This window comes from Notolabrus celidotus, chromosome 7 (assembly GCF_009762535.1).
Source record: "Notolabrus celidotus isolate fNotCel1 chromosome 7, fNotCel1.pri, whole genome shotgun sequence".
Lineage (NCBI taxonomy): Eukaryota > Metazoa > Chordata > Actinopteri > Labriformes > Labridae > Notolabrus > Notolabrus celidotus.
In genome coordinates, this window is record NC_048278.1 from 24,494,523 (window position 1) to 24,512,099 (window position 17,577).

A 17,577-nucleotide genomic window follows, 5' to 3' on the forward strand; every position below is an offset into this window, starting at 1 on the left:
AGAACATGTTGGAAAGAGCTCAAAATACCATTACATGACACCTTAAATAACACTAATAATAACACTGGTAATACTAATAATGATACATAAGGCGTCCCAGTGACGGTCATTTACTCTGTGCTGATATGAGGTTAGAAAGATTGATATATGAGCTTCACAAACACAGTAATTTACCAGGGTTGTGTGAGGTGATGACATCAGCGAGCTGATGCTCAGGGACCTGCTCCTGTTTGTTGTTGTGTTCCTCCTGGAGTTTATCCACCATGGCGATGACACAGTTGAGACATTTGGCCACGTTTGCCCACACCCTGTCCTAGAAGAGTCGAATACACAATCAGCAGTCAGATCAGCCTCTGTGATTCTCTCTCTCTCTCTCTCTCTCTCTCTCTCTCTCTCTCTCTCTCTCTCTCTCTGACTCTGTTTGATATAGTGCTATGTTTGGACACCAAATGTGTAACAGAAACGGTTGAAGCAGCTAAAAACAAAGCTCAAAGTGTTCAGATTGCTTCCAGCTTTATCTATCTTTTTCTGAGCTCCAACTGTTAACAGCCAGAAAGACGATTTCACTTGTGTGTGTGATTGTGTGCGTGTACTGTAAATTGCAGTGTGTATTTCTGTCTTGGTTGTTTTAGAAATATAGTTTATACATGTTAAAGGTGACATATCACGCTTTTTTCATCAATATATATTGGTCTAAGAGGTCCCCAAAACATGTCTTTAAAGTTTATGCTCAAAAAAACACTTTGAAATCAGATTTTGGCATGCCTGAAAACCCCTCTTCTTCAGTCCTCCTCAGAACAATCTGTTTTCTCTCTGACCACGCCCCCTCAGGAAGTGGATGTGCCTCGGCTGTCCAGCACGTTGATCTAATGTTTACATGTTGGCTGAATGTACACGGCTGCTCAGAGATCACGTTACTTCAACCCTCTGAATCTGATCCAGAATCTGACCCTGACGGAGAGGCGCCTGTAGCAGGACCTTTCTGAAGGATTGGTCACAGATTTAGTGTTTCTTGTTGTTTTATTTATCAGTATGTCGACGTGTGTCTTGGTACACAGCTATGAACATGTAGCTATGTGGCTATGCTAATTAGCGCTAGCACTTATCCATGACAAATAAAAATCATCCACTAGATCTTCAAATCTGCAGACGTGGGGAGTAAAACCGACCTCTGCCAGAAAGGCAGCGGGACCTTTTCTGGAGGATTGGTCACAGATTCTGTGTTTCTTGTTGTTTTATTTGTCAGTATGTTGACGTGTGTCTTGGTACACAGCTACAGCTACGACATGTAGCTATGTGGCTATGCTAACTAGCGCTAGCACTTGTCCATGATAAATAAAAATCATCCACTAGTTCTTCAAATCTGCAGACGTGGGGAGTAAAACCAACCTTTGTGTTTATTAAGACAGCCTACAATTAGCATGCCTCCCTCCTAAGCTCCTTGTTACCACACATTTGTGCAGGTAATGAAAAACGGAGGAGGGATTCAGTATTATTTTGTACAATCTATGGGCTGAACAAGCTCCGAGCTCTGACTCCGTGACAGACCGGATATTGTTGTTACGTAACAAAAACACGGAAGTCTGAAACGGCTCGTTTCACACACATTTACAGAAAGGTGGAGAAATCAAAACAGGGGCAGAATGGATTTTTTTCATTCTCAGGGGGTTTGTAGACATGCCAGGGACACATATTTCAGGTAGAGAACCATTAAAAAGTCCATTTTGCATGATATGTCACCTTTAAAATGGTGTGGAATATGTTGTGAGATAATTAGGCACTGGTTTGCAGAAATCCTGATAGCTCCTGCTGTTAGAGAGGCAGACACAGTTCTAGCAAGCAAACAAACAAACCAACAGTCACACAAGCCTCAACAAAAAGCAGCGGCATGGCTTTGAATCAGTGAAAGATACACCAAAATAATCTTTGGTTTGTCAGGATGAACGTTTCAACTCCTTTGAGGAGACCTCTCATTAAAAAGGGAGAGTGATGCTTGGTATGCAGCCAACATTTTACATGTTCTGACATAATTTAACATTAAAATAGCTTATCTGCGGTAATGTAATAGGCTACCTTCCTTTGTGTTCCCTCTAACACAATGACCAAAATCTAAATTAGTAATAGCATAGAAAGAATTTTTAATAATACACTCACCCACTCCTCCTCATCGAACTCTTTATGGTGCGGTATGGAGTCATGCTTCACTGGCAAAGTCCCACCTTCTCCTCCAGTCATGGTTTGTAATGCTTCCACATTATTACACACCATGGTGCTTTCAGTGGCCGACGTGGCTGGACTGTGGCCTGGCAGTCCCTGGACTGGGCTCTGGTTCTTCTCATTGCTCTGCTGGATGTGGCCTTGAAGTTGGCCTCCCTGCACTAGAGTCTGCTTTTGGTTCTTGGAAACGTACCCAGGCCGCGCAGCGTGAAGCGCCAACAGTGCACTCTTGACCAATTCATCCTTAAGCGTGTGAACAAATTGCTCTGTCTGAGAAAGAAAAAGAAGAGATTTGGAAAAGTTATCATGGGACAGCAAAACAAATGACAATGTAAGTGCTGTAAGAGCATAAGAGACAGAGGAAGTGAGAGATTTAGAGGGGAAACTCTCACATTGGTGAGGTGAGTGGGTGGAAGAAGAAGAAAACACTGTTGGAAGTGAGCTTGGAAGCAGGTAACTATTTACAGAGGAAAATAAAAGAAACAAGGACAATAAGCACCTTCCTCCACCATAGAGTCGCTGCTCTGCATTACTGCAGCGCAGCCAGTGAGCAACAAAAACAGCAACAAACAACAAACAATTCAATTACTCCTCCTCCAGCCTGTTTCTCAGAGGAGAACACCTCCTTTGATCTCAAATACACCAGCTAGTGTAAGATGATGATGATCCCGGCACCAAGGAGCCTCATGCTGGCTGCTGCCACTGCGTAAAAAATGATAAGGCTCTCCAGAGTAATTGAGTTAGCACTGCAATAAGCAATTTTATTACCACAGCAAAATGCAGTCTGACAAAAGTCGAGCCAGGCTTCCATGAAAAGCAAACATGTGAAGTCATTATATTCTTGCAGCACAAACACACTTTTCCTGCTCCTACTGCCCTGATGTAGACCGAACAGTGGGCTTGTTGCAGCTGCCAGAACTTGAGGAAAAAGGCTGAGTCAGCAAAGAAGTAGATAAGTGTGGAAAAGAACCCCAGGCCAATCCTGCCCCGGTGCTACAGATGCTTTATGTGAATGTTAAAAAGAGAGGGATTCTGAACTTTTTCTGGCTCTTGACCCTGTGACGGCCCGAACCCTCTGGCTTCCCTCGGCTGGTTCCTGCTTGCAGGGGGAGAACAGGGGCAGGACTTATAAAGGCTGATTCCCAGGCTGTAATACCCTCAGGGCTTACACACTGTTATAGTCCTGTTTGGGTTTTGCTTCTGTAACAACTCTCACAACTGTTCATTCATGCATGCCTGTTATATCACAGGTTACATCTATTTCTGGAGAAACAGAAAGTTGTAACAGAAAATGTGACTGTCATGTCTTTAAATGTCAGTTTTCGTTTCATCGTCGTCGTCGTCGTCGTCGTCGTCGTCGTCATCGTCGTCATCATCATCATCGTTTTCAATGCTAATATTAGAGCTGCAGACTCCAACTTTAACAATTGATGTAATGAAGCCTAGTTACAGTATTATTACCGTACTGTATTTACTAGACATATCATTACCCCTATTATTGGCATTATATCCATGAATTGGTATTATCAGTTGTTGTTGGTGCTGCTGTTTGTCTCAATCTATCTCTCTTTCTGCATCTCCCTTTATCCCACTACTCTGGCCCATCAGCTCATGGTAGATGGCTATGCACCAATTTGTCTGGTTCTGCTCGAAAGTGAAGTTATTCTTGCCAAATTTTCCAAATGTTGCCAATGCTAAGTCATGGTGGGTTCATGCTGAGTCCCTGGATATAACAATACAAAGAGTAAAGTCTAGACCTGCTGTTTTTGTGCAGTGTCCTGACGTAACTTTTGTCATGATATGGGGATTAATACTGGAAGCATACACTTTACATCATGGTATCGTCTTATGTTCAGGGTCTTAGATGTCTTGTAATCAGGGTTGATCTAAGTTCAGACAAATACAGTAAAAAACTATTGATTGAGTGGTTTATGTCTCTGATAGCATTATTTGCATTATTATCTTTTCACCAAGTAAAGCCTAAAAAACAACAACCTAGAAAATGCGGATAAAAAAACATAAATTATGCAGCAGAAATGTTGTTTTTCTTCCCTCATATATTCATATCTTGACATCCTGAGCTTTACATTTTTTTGTACACGTGTGTCACTATAGGAATGTGCTCTTCCTCCTCCTCAGAAAAAAGCACATTCCTATAGTGACACACGTGTACTTGCCTCGATGTGTAAAACACATATAAATGTACTTTAACATCTTAAAACGTCCCCAATGATGTCAATCTTTTCCACTATTTCCTAAATAACATATAACAAAAAAAATCCACTACAACAGATTAACAGATTGTATTCATTATAAGATCAAATTGAGTATTTAGTTGTAGGGAACACCTGTGTTCATTGAGGCCCGTGCTTTGTCAACACTGACTTATTTTCTCTGTTACTTAAGCCTCCTGACTCATTAGCTATTACTGTAAATAAACTGCTGAATCTCTTTAAACAGTGTGTCTGTCACGGAGCTCCTCTTCTTATACATCAGCAGTTTGATTCAATCATTCTAAAAGCAACACACTTCCATCTGAGCTTAACTGCTCTGCTCCTTGCTTAAAACAAATACAAAGACTGTTATCCATACAAAATGACACATTTGATCAATGTTTGAGAAGCAGAAACAAATTATGACTACATTAAAAACATCACTGTGTTTTATTCATATCCATTTTAATTGCCTTGCATGGATCTAAATGAGTTCAATTACTGTAAATCAGTGATGTGAGAGCTGGAGTCTATGGATAAGACTACATGTGTAATTGCCTGAGAACAAGCACCCCTGCTGGAACACTAATCAGTGATGCACACAATCACACAAAGAAGTAAACATTATTGTAAGATAAAAATGTCCGCGCGACTCAAACTAAGCTTGATTCGGAAAGTGAAACACTTAACTGGAACCGAGAATTCTAAATGTAAATTCATATTCAAATTGAATCCTGCTTATCTGACCTCAGTGTTAATTTGCTATGAGAGCATGTATTATTCATCATTTTCCCTGCAAAGAGTGAACAAAACCACACACTTAGTATAAAACAATCTGGCACTGCTTAACTACGGGTCACAGTACTCACATATTTGATTATGCCAACATTTATACTGTAACTTTTTATGCTGTCAAACCATTTTTTTAGGATATACAATCCATGCATTTTAACAAATCAACAAGCCAACCATGCAACCATATTCCAAAATATTCAGCAAGAGACAGAACCTATATCCTCTGAGATCAGGATACACAGCCAAGTGTAGGAGATGATTTAATGATACACTTTTCTGCAGGAGTCATGTAGATACTGCGTTCAGAGTGAGACATCAGAGTGGAACTCCTTTAGGCAAAAGGAGAAAAGAATTGCAGTTTTATTTTCTTTCACAGGCTAAACCAAAGCATCTTTGTTCCACCGCGTGCAAAAGCTACTCATGCTGCAGCTCATCCACACCTACCTGATTTAGTAATCCGAACAGCTCAAAAAAAAATCCCTCAGGAGAATTACTGTTGCTGGTCTTTGCTTCAATATATCTGCTGATAAGATCTTGACTGAGCAGGAGTGCAAGTCAGAGAGTGCCTCTGTGGACTCCTACTTTTAAAAAAATCAGTTACGTTTGATCTGAAAAAGGAGAAAACTGAAGGATTCTATTCTCCCGAATGGTTTCATACTGCAGTAAGAGCAGGTCTGGCTTGGGTTAAAAATAGAGATTTTTCACTCGGTGCAGCTACACTTGAAGGATGGAGGGTGGCTGAATGGATAGAGTTGGTCAGAATCCAACAGCACTTGGCTGTGAGGAAACTTACTCACTATTGCGTATATGACCTTTACACACCATATAATTTAACACAATCACGCAAAGACGATCAAACACACAGTTCTTCACAGGTAGCTGTTACACAAGTGAAACGTAACAAAGCTTAGGAAACAGCTGAAAGGAGGGACGATGTTCTGCCTCATCATAATCAGAGTATCATTATTATCATCATCATGAGCAGCAGAATCATCATCACATACAAAGAAGCAAGAGGGCATTTGTGCCCAATGCTAATCAGGATGTGCCCTAAAAAGCTCAAGAATAAGAAGTGTATTAGGCCTTGAGTCAGGTGGTCTGAGTCAGAGAGTTCTTGACAGAAAAAGGTTCTTACATTCACCTGATTTTCTCTGCAGGTGTCTCATGTTTCCCAGAATCTCTGAAGGTGTGACTCACTGTCTTTATTGGAGAAACTTCAAACACACTCAAGAGACACACTCTCAAATGATTCTGCCTTTATTTATATGTCTGTAAGAGGGATATCAAATATCTCTCTGACCTTAGGTGACAGTATGTAGGTGTTCTTATTTATTGTCTGTGCGTGTCTTTTCTCTGCTAATCCCAATTCCCCCTCAGTCCAGTGTTTGAAGATAGAGGGTGTAATGTGCTGCAGTCAGGGTTTTTGTCACAAATACTGACATGTTACTTTGTTGATGAATACATGTATTGTTTTGTCATAAAAACAAAAAATAGGTAACAAGGACAATTCACCAAATCCAAAAGTAATGGTTTCTACTACATTCTAGCCACATTGAATGCTGTCCATAACCTCTGAGTGTTGAGTGGGAGAGGAACGTTAGACCAACAGCCAGTTTGTCCTACTTCTAGCCTCCTGACCAGATGTAATACTGCTTTTTGATTAATACATTTCCATGAGTAACTACAAAAAGCAAGCAGATTATAAACACCACTTTTGATACAATAATGTCTACAAAAAAGAAGTGCCAAAAAGGAAGATGGGGTGTTGTTTCTCATATGGAGGGATTTTTGTGAGCCTGTTATTTATGTAAACTACTAATCATGTATGTGACATATAACCATGGTTGCATAAAGTTCAATTTTTTCAGGGGAGTGAGAGGGGAGATTGTCCCAAAGCTTGCAGCTGTATCTGATCATTCTGCCCTGATGAGAGGGGCTTCATTTAGCAGTGGGTGTGACCTCGAAGGGATTTCAATGTATCAGAGTGGAAGTGGGGAGAGAGCAGTTTGAGAAAGTCTCAGAGTGGAAACAAGAGGTAACAGTTAGCCTAGCTTTGTTTACAGAACCTGAGCTTTTATAGTTCTCAAAGTTAGTTCTCAAAGTTTTACTGCCTTTTTACATCTGGACAAAAACCCAAATGATGAAAGGTCAATTGGACATCCATCACTCGATGAAAAGATATATGATTGTCTTTATTAATTGTTTTGTGTATTAAGAAAAAGAGCGAAATATAAAATGTTGTTTAGTAAGTTCTAGAGGTGCTAGATAGAGATGTGACGTTTGTGAACGAGTAGGTCTTTTGGACAGCTCTTTTAAGTGAACGATGACAACTGATTTGCAGTTGCGAGACGTTCATTTGGGAGCTGTTTTATATGCAGATTGCCCACGCTGCCTTCACGTGTCACCTGCGTGCCTCATGAGTCTGAGTTGTCACGTTGCCTTCACATGAACAACCAATGCCATCTCCGAGTATGAGTTGTTAATTCAAATTTGCCAAAGGATAAGAAGGAGAGGCAGTAGAACCCACAAAGGATGCAACTGCTTCGAAGCATGGAGATATGGCACCATCTTATGGAATGTTTACAATGCCAAATTAAATTATAATCAATATTTCAGATTGATTCCCACCAATAGAGTATATATATTGGTGGGATGTGTAAGTTTGAATTATTCTGATCCAAATCTTATCTTAAACTGCTACCAGTGATAGTGTCCTTGATAAAAACGAGTTCCCCATGGTTGACTTCTAAAAAATAAATAAATATAACAATGAGCCAAAGAGCCAGTCTTTTGAATTGCACTTTGAAAGGAACGGCTCCTCAAGATTCGGTTCCCTTCAAAGAGCCATAAATCTAGTGCTAGAATGCCAATTTTGCTGAATCTTAAGAAAGGCTCACTGTTTCCCCATGCTTTAAGTCTTTAAGATTACAGTGAGGCAAAAAAGTATTTAGTCAGCCACTGATTTTGCAAGTTCTCCCACTTAGAAAGATGAGAGAGGTCTGTAATTTTCATCAGAGGTACACTTCAACTATGAAAGACTAATTGAGAAAAGAAAATCCAGGAAATCACATTGAAGGATTTTTAAAGAACTTATTTGTAAATTATGGTGGAAAATAAGTATTTGGTCACCCACAAACAAGCAAGATTTCTGTCTCTCACAGACCTGTAACTTCTTTAAGAAGCTCTTCTGTCCTCCACTCGTTACCTGTATTAATGGCACCTGTTTGAACTCGTTATCTGTATAAAAGACACCTGTCCACAGCCTCAAACAGTCAGACTCCAAACTCAACCATGGCCAAGACCAAAGAGCTGTCGAAGGGCACCAGGAAGAAAATTGTGGACCTGCACCAGGCTGGGAAGAGTTAATCTACAATAGGCAAGCAGGTTGGTGTGAATAAATCAACTGTGGGAGCATTTGTAAGAAAATGGAAGACATGCAAGACCATGGATAATCTCCTTCGATCTGGAGCCCCACGCAAGATCTCATCCCGTGGAGTAAAAATGATCACGAGAATGGTAAGCAAAAATCCCAGAACTACACGGAGGGACCTGATGAATGACCTGCAGAGAGCTGGGACCAAAGTAACAAAGGCTACCATCAGTAACACACTACGCCGAGAGGGACTAAAATCATGAAGCGCCAGGCCTGTCCCCCTGCTTAAGCCAGTACATGTCCAGGCCTGTCTGAAGTTTGCCAGAGAGCATATGGATGATCCAGAAGAGGATTGGGAGAATATTATGTGGTCAGATGAAACCAAAATAGAACTTTTTGATAAAAACTCAACTCGTCGCGTTTGGAGGAAGAAGAATGCTGAGTTGCATCCCAAGAACACCATACCTACTGTGAAGCATGGGGGTGGAAACCTCATGCTTTGGGGCTGTTTTTCTGCAAAGGGGACAGGACGACTGATCCGTGTTAAGGGAAGAATGAACGGGGCCATGTATCGGGAGATTTTAAGCCAAAACCTCCTTCAATCAGTGAGAGCATTGAAGATGGAACGTGGCTGGGTCTTCCAGCATGACAATGATCCCAAACACACCGCTCAGTCAACGAAGGAGTGGCTCCGTAAAAAGCATTTCAAGGTCCTGGAGAGGCCTAGCCAGTCTCCAGACCTCAACCCCATAGAAAATTTGTGGAGGGAGTTGAAAGTCCGTGTTGCCCAGCGACAGCCCCAAAACATCACTGCTCTAGATCTGCATGGAGGAATGGGCCAAAATACCAGCTACAGTGTGTGCAAACCTGGTGAAGACTTACAGGAAACGTTTGACCTCTGTCATTGCCAACAAAGGTTATGTTACAAAGTATTGAGCTGAACTTTTGTTATTGACCAAATACTTATTTTCCACCATAATTTACAAATAAATTCTTTAAAAATCCTAAAATGTGATTTCCTGTTTTTTTGTTTTTTCTCAATTAGTCTTTCATAGTTGAAGTGTACCTCTGATGAAAATTACAGACCTCTCTCATCTTTCTAAGTGGGAGAACTTGCAAAATCAGTGGCTGACTAAATACTTTTTTGCCCCACTGTAGCTAAGCTAACTGACTGTAACTAAATGCAAAATGGAGACACAAGATAGTGAAATAAATCTTTTTTGGTTTTTCCAATAAAAGGTGATAGAATGCATCTTGCAAAATGCCAAAATGTTCTTCAAGTATCTTGAGATGAATTTGTCGTTCATAAAACTGACAAGTCTTGACTAAATTGAGCACAAATGTGTCCATGCTTCAATGAGTAACCACAGCTATGCGTGTGCATGTGGAAAAGTACATTTCTATGATGGATGACCAGATGTGGAGATGGAAATTTTGATAAAAACATGTGCTGCTGTTCAGGACTGGTGGCTCTGTGGCTTAAAGACAGTGATGCCACCATTACATCAGCCTTTAAACACACACACATGAACACGCAGTTTCACACCTTCACCACCCCAAAGCCTCACACACACACTCACACCCAAACACAGCTTGAGATTTTAATCAGAGAGCAGCCCAGCGAGTGCTGACCAGGCCAGGGGTTTACTTGGCCACAGTGTGCGTGTCTAATCAAGGATGAGAGGAAGTGGTGACAGAGCGAATGTACCAATTAAGCGGGCTGATTGCGCTCTATTCCACTGTGGCAGAAACAATCTCTCCCTCAACAGATTGCAATCTGACAGCACCAGATGTAATTCATTAATTATACTGATAAAAACGCCTCAACTCTGTAAACCTCCATGCTGCTGTTCACTTTTGTTAGTTTGGCATTTTTATGATGAGTTATAGATTTTTCCTTAGGTTGTCTCTTTCGTTCATGCGTATGTGTGTGTGTTCAACTGTGTCGAAGCAACAGCTGGATTGAAATTTAGGTTGAGGATTTGTAAATGTTGCAGCTTTGTTTGCAGAAAAACAAGCAGAGTGATACTACTGGGGCTGGCACCAGTTTATTGTTCTATAACTCCTCAGAGGGGGGTTATAATTTAGATTGTCGCAGTCAGTTTAGGTCAATACATCCACCTGAATAAACTTCAGACTGCAAAGGGAAAAAGAGCTACTGATAGCATCAGAAGCAGAACCCCTGAGCAAATTATTAAGCTATTTTAAGGTGAATTAAGGTTTAAAGAACTCATTTCAAATAGATCTAAAGTCTTTTAAGGCCCGAGGTATTACACAACAATGTTCGGTAATAGAATAAAACAGGACATTTGAGCATTGGGGCCAAGAGGAACAAAGGGAAAGCTTGGATGTAAGTGAGTGTGGTTGGAGAGTTCAGAGGCTGTCTTACCTTATCAGAAAGGTTCTTGAGTGCATCCCTTAGTCCGGGCGCGGAGTGCTCCTGTGCTGCCATGAGGAGCTGGTCTGCTAAACTTGTGATGAGGGGCTGGAGGAGGCTCATGGTGCTGAGGACCTCCTGAGCTTTGGCTGTGTGCTCTGGAGAGTAGTAGATGCACTGGTAGGCAGTGCTGAAGCTGTGAAAGAAAAACATACACATGAAGGTTGAAATATGACGCTCTCACTCTTCTTTCATAATCACAGACTGCATACAGTGCTGTATTAGAAACATAGTGTGCTTTTTCTACAGGTGGAGTTAACAGAAGACCAACATTTAGATGGTATTAGTTATTTAGTATGTTTGTATTTCGATGCGTATGTCATGTGGATGTGGTTTTAGAAGCGCAAATTTCTATTTTTGTTCACTTTTATGGGAAAAAAAACCTAAACTCAATTATCAGCATATGAAATTGGCGTGTATTGTATTTTAAAATGACTCGGACATACTTGCTTGTAATGAAACTGTATCTAATCTTGACAGAGGCTCATCTAACCTCTCTCTAAATGTCCATCTGCTATCAATGATGCAACAATCATACACTCAGAGCAGGGACAGACCGTTTCTGAGTGGGCTTCTCTTAAATGAGGCAAAATCATTATGTCTTGCAATGAGATCATGCACTTTCATTGTAAAATCCCATATAACTACAAAATCGTCTCTCAGTGTCTTTACTTGCTGTGGATCATGTGATGCAATGAGCCTCTACACTGCTTAAAATGCAGCTGATCTAAACTTCACAAACAACACCAATGTTGTGCCCAAGTCTCACCTTGTGAATAATAATAAGGTCAACATTCTCTAACCCCGAGCTATTGCACCTGATTGTTTTGATCTTGCATCACAGGTGTATCTCAGATCTATAAAGATACAATCAAACAGGTTGGATTTTGAGTCAAGGAACTCAGAAAGAATGTTATTACCTTTCCAAAAAAAAAAAAAAATCCTTACAATTGTTCCTTCCATGTCCAATCAAAAACATGCTGATCATCATTGCTGCTCTGTTGAGATTATATAATGACCAACAGAGAAATACAAGTTTTTTATTGCCCTTAAGAGAGCTGATTTTTCTAACCATAGTCTATTATGTGTTCAGTATGTCAGGGACAACGTCTTTACAAGCTCCTCCAGGAGCTACTTACGCTGTCTTTAAAATGTATTGCAAACTACGCTTTCCAGGTACTCAGCCTGAACCTGTCAAATTGGGTCTGCAGTTCAATGTCAACCCAATTTTCGCTTTATGAATAATTAATCCCTTTTTCATTTCTAGGGAACTATTTAATCTCCGAAAAAAACACCTCTTGTCAGTTTCTAGATTCAGGGCAAATCACACCAATCAAACATTCTCCTCGGGTGAAGTTCCAGTGACTTTCAATGAGTTTCCCCTGACTTCTTGCCATCAGATGTGGCATGGAGCGAGGCAGTCATTTGCAACCCTCCAGGCTAGTTTAGAGTCAGCTCTGCAAGCCTCAATGTAGGCCAGAGCCCAGAGCCAGATCCTACAGCATAACTGACATAAGAGAGACGGGTAGAGAGAGAAAAAAAGGGGTGTAAGGGAGGGGCACATACAAAAGGCCGCATTAATATAGAATTCTCCACAGCGCTCGCAATGCCTTGCAGTGAGAGAACCAAAGTGCTTCTTTAAAAGTCACCCTGTGTCGAACAGCACTACCTGATCTATCAATACGCCTGAAAAATCTGAAGGCCTTAGGAAATTAGGAAAACTGCTGTAGGTGCTCACCACTAACTATGTCTTTGACCGGCTAGCTTTAAAATCTTGGCCTTGTCATTACAGCTAATGAGCCCCCTGGAGGACTACCACACGCAAGTTCAAAGCTAATCAAAGGAATCACTAACCGAGAGAGACACACAGACCACCAGCACCACCAGTTCTGCTTGCAAACTTCAGTTATCCCCACTTCTATAACCATACCTTCAAATGCTAAGACTTCAGCCACAGAGAGGACCTTAATTGAATAATCTCTTGCAACAAAGTAAAGTCTGTAAAACCCCTTTCATCCTCTGTGAGCTTACACTCGTCTTATTACATTATGCAGAACTAAAGAGAAAAAATCCTACAGTGCTGCAGCAGTAGAGATATTCCACAGAAGAGCCAAAGGAGGAAGTTGTTGGAAGAGGACAATTGCTTCTGCGAGTGAGATTCAATAACAGCCCTGTTGACTCATAAGTACAAATCCAATCCCATTAGGGAACATATGCAGGCAATAATGAATGCTGGGACCAGCCACCTGATGCTAGAGGATGGAATTGATCCACTCCAAGGCTGGCTGAGGCAGAGGAACTTTAATTGCCTCATCAGCATTGCTGTCAGTCCAAACAGGGGTACCAAGACAGCAACACATATACAGCCGAAATGGGCAAAATCTAAGGAAAAACTTGATGAAAGGCCAACTGGTCTAAACTTCTGGAGGTTTGAAGTATTAAGGCAGTTTCATCCAAGATGTTATTTAGGAGTGCTGTGTATTTTTTCCATCTGGTTCTAACAATGATACTGATTTACAGACCCAAATACCAGTGGGGGAAAAAGTTGTTGTAAAAAATCCCTGATTATTTACATTTTGCTCACTTTAACTTAAATAACACTAAAGCTAGCACCACATGTTTGTTGGTTGTTGGCCTACTAACCTAAGGATGTTAATGGCTGGTTGTCCCCTGACTGACAACAGGTTGGTTAGGGCATCCTGGTTAATATCAGCGGCTTAGACCACTAGGCCACCAGCGCCCCAATATTTGGAAAATTAATAAGCATTTCTTTTAATGAAATTTAATTTTCAAATTTGCTTTTTCATTTTAATTTTGGTACATATTTGCTTCCATAGTATTTGAGGCAAATACCTAATCAGTAGTCGCATCAAACAACGTTATAAATCAATCAATCAATCAATCAATCAATCAATCGCTTTCACTAGAGCTAACAATGTATTTGTTCTGTTGAATGTCACAGAGGTGATGATTTTACCCCTGAGGTAATGTCTGAGGTATAACTATGTTGTGTCCATGGAAAGAACAACATTAATAAATGAGTACAAGAGAAAAAAAGTTCATGCATACCGGCAGGACTTCGCCTCAGGCTGACTCAAAGCACCTGCACTCACAAAAGGCCTCCTTCTTTCAAAATCCTTGATCTTTGATTAAAAGGACTCCCTGAAGAACTTATTTACTCCTTTATTTGATGCTGGACCTTTTTCATGTGGAAATATGATTGAATTTCTTTAAGTTAAACATTGGTTCATATGCTGTTGCCATTTAATCACACAGTTTGAGTGTTTGGTATCGATATCATTCTTTCGCCTTGCAGGGATACATTATCTATAATGATCACAAAGAAAGTGGAAAATCCCTTGAAAATAAAATAAAAGATTAGATGGCTGTTGGTGCTCAGAGTTTTCTGGTTCCCTTTAACTTCCATAGAAGTGATACAGGGAGCTGTAACACCAGAGGTTGGCTCTCTGGTCTACAGTGTGCTAATGTGTTTGATATTTGTAATGTGAATGTGAGCCATTTGTCCAGCAACTGCATAAACCTTCAAGTCTGCATGCTGCTAATGAATATGTATGCATGCATCTGAAGCCCTGAGAGACTCTTTGAAATTATATTTCTATACGTGCACTCAGAGTGATTGAAAATAATTTATTTTCATGTATTTCCGACTGAAAAGGACAATCTAATGACTAACACATCAGTGTAGAGAGCTGCTTATTGAACTCTTAAACCATAGTGATGATTCGGTGCCATGATATGAAGTAAATGGCCACCTTCACAAAGAGACATTTCTACATTTCCCATGATTGTATATAACTTCTCCATAGTGTCAATAAATCTCTAAAGTGTCCACCCACAGCCACAGCCACCTGCATGCTATGGGTCAACAGTGCACAGTTGTTGTGTGTTTGGTATTTCATTTTTATCGACAACTCTCCACTAAAGAGCTTATAATGCCCCTAAAAGGGGATCAAAAGATGACAGGTTGGATTTTTCAACCACTGTACTGGATTTATTCTGCTGACTATTTCATGCAGCGCAGTACACACCAGAGAGTGTGCCCTCCTGAGGACAAATAATCCAGAATAGACTGACCTTTGGCTGTGATGAACAGCTTGTTGTAGAGCTGTAGAGTACAATCAGGACTGATCGAATAACTGCGCTGGTAAGAATTAAGAGTAGTGTGACTGGAAGAAAACGTTTATGGTTTCTGTACTTGTGGCTTACGTACAGGCAGTTTAATTGCGGTATCTTTAGCTTTCATGGAACGCACAACACAGTTTTCTTCCAAGGTAATACTGTGGTGCTTGTAAAGCTAAGGAAATGCCAATATTTCTTTAGTCTGATTTCAAATTAAACTGTCATTTTCAAATTTACTCAAAAACTGCATCAAAGAACGAATGCATCCACTAATATGATCCACATGTTCACACACAGGAGTTCAGCTTATTTGGTTTTAGAGGTGTGGTTGAACTGGACTATATTTGCACATGCAACTTTACCCTCCTTTAAAGGTGCCATATAATGATACTTTAAGCTGTTTACAACATGTCCTGTCATCACAAGTTCAGCCTCTGTGGAGGGTCTGCAGCCTCTCAGTTTCTAACCTTATTAGCCATGCGGATATCTGGGTGGGCGGGGATGTTATGATAATGAGACGCTGCACTGATTGGCTGCCTGACTGTTGTCTGAGAGGGTCGGGTGCAGATCAGATGATTGTAGGGGTTAGAGCAGTGATTTTCAACCTCTGTGCCTTGGCACACTAGTGTGCTATGACAGATCGTCAGGTGTGCCGTGGGACAATATACAATTTCTCGTACTTAGTCCCAAAAAATATTATTAATATATACTGCAAATATTTTGCCATGTAGTGCGTCTGTGCAGTGCAATTCAATACTCGTCCATGTACTGACCTACGCTACCCACCAACTAGGTGGCAATAAAGCACACTTATGACCTTGTTAATTTAAGACAATAGAACTACTGATGCACGTGAGAAGTGTATGTGACAAGACATGGTGTACAACAGCAATGGATAAATATTCGAAGAAGAAAAATGAAAACTCCTAACTGGGCCCTGGATACAATTCTAACCCGGATGAAGAGCGTAATATGGGTGGTGGAAAAGGCAACTTTTATGAGAAAAACTACAACGGTGTCTGCGAGAGCTCTCAAAGCTAGCTACTTAGTAGCTGAACTCTTAGCCAAATCAAAAAAGCCACACACTGCGGCAGAGACATTAATACTACCTGCAAAGACCATTGTAAATGAGATGCTTCGCCCTGACACAGTTAAAGAAGTAGCCCAAGTCCCCCTCTCAGATGAACAGATTAATTAATTGAGAGACTAAATGTGTCATTTTTTAACACTTTTGGTTGGAAGTGTGCCTTGGCTCAAAAAAGGTTGAAAAACACTGGGTTGAAGAGTCTATATAAAACTCTACCTACTGACCAATACATTTGCTTGATCATGGAGTTCTGAGCTGATCATTCGGGGTGGAGGAAGAGAGGCTGATATGACACTTTGCTGATCTGTGTGATTTTACACGTGAAAAATATTAATGACAGTTATTGATTGTGCATTCAGACATCATACTTCAACAGAGACATTATTTGTACAATTCTGCGTTCTTTTTGCCTGAATCATTTTTTCATACTAATTTGTATTATCTCTGTACAGCTGAGACTGCAGCAAAAATATTAAGTCTAAAACTGTCATACAGGCAAGAGGAATAAATCCGAGCAACTTATCAGTATCAGGGAATCAACAGGAGTCATTGTAATCTGATCTAATACACACTAATGATGAGAAAGTGATATAATAAATCTTTCATTCTGCAAGCTCAGCTGTGTTGATTTTACTCTAAATTAATTAAGCGTTTAACTTCGTATTTTTCTCTTTCATAGTTTGCTGAGTTTGTAAAAAATGACGGTTTGCCAATTGCAAACTTGTTAATGTTTGCAATTGTCATATGTTGCTTACACGGCCCATTCTTGTGAAGTGTTGCAGCCAGGGTAACACCAGCATGTCTCTGAGTGGTAGGCTTAAATCTGAGTGTTATTCCTACTTTCATGCCTCTTGTGTACTTTAATGTGGTTGGCCCCCTTTTTAAAATCAGTCCAGGACAAATTAGCTCCAACTGTAGCAGGCACGTTGTTGTTAAAAATAAAAAGCAAGCCCTGTGTTCTTTGTCCTCCAGTTCTGAGACAGAAAATAAAGATTTGCGCTGTTTTTGCAACAAAACAGGTGACGTGTAATAAAAATAAAGCATATTTAGTGAGATGTTTCATACTTTTGATCAGCTCAGCTTTAAAGATGAAGATGCGGTGAGGAGTGCAGTTAACTGAATGTCTGTCCAGCACGCCTGCAACCCCAGGTACAGTTTGGGACTGTTGTAGATGTGAAATATATTCCTTTTCATTTTGAACATGTGTCTGTGTTCATAGCCCTGTTATTTGTTGTCAAATAAATAAAATATACCCCTAGTGGCCAGAGAAAGAGTGTTTTTTTTCTTGACTTGACTTGGAGTAGGGAGCATTCCT

General features: G+C 40.5%; 1 protein-coding gene across 9 annotated transcripts in view; it reads right to left on the reverse strand.

Moving 5' to 3' along the window:
* inpp4b (inositol polyphosphate-4-phosphatase type II B) overlaps positions 1-17,577 on the reverse strand; it is a 341,040-nt gene that overhangs the window by 24,357 nt on the left and 299,106 nt on the right. For all 9 annotated transcript variants that reach the window (XM_034687455.1, XM_034687454.1, XM_034687461.1 and 6 more), the window contains 3 exons: positions 10,988-11,171; positions 2,155-2,487; positions 175-313 (listed from right to left, as the gene is read on the reverse strand). In XM_034687455.1, the coding sequence (XP_034543346.1) occupies positions 175-313; positions 2,155-2,487; positions 10,988-11,171 (656 nt within the window). The remainder of the gene's footprint in view (positions 1-174; positions 314-2,154; positions 2,488-10,987; positions 11,172-17,577) is intronic.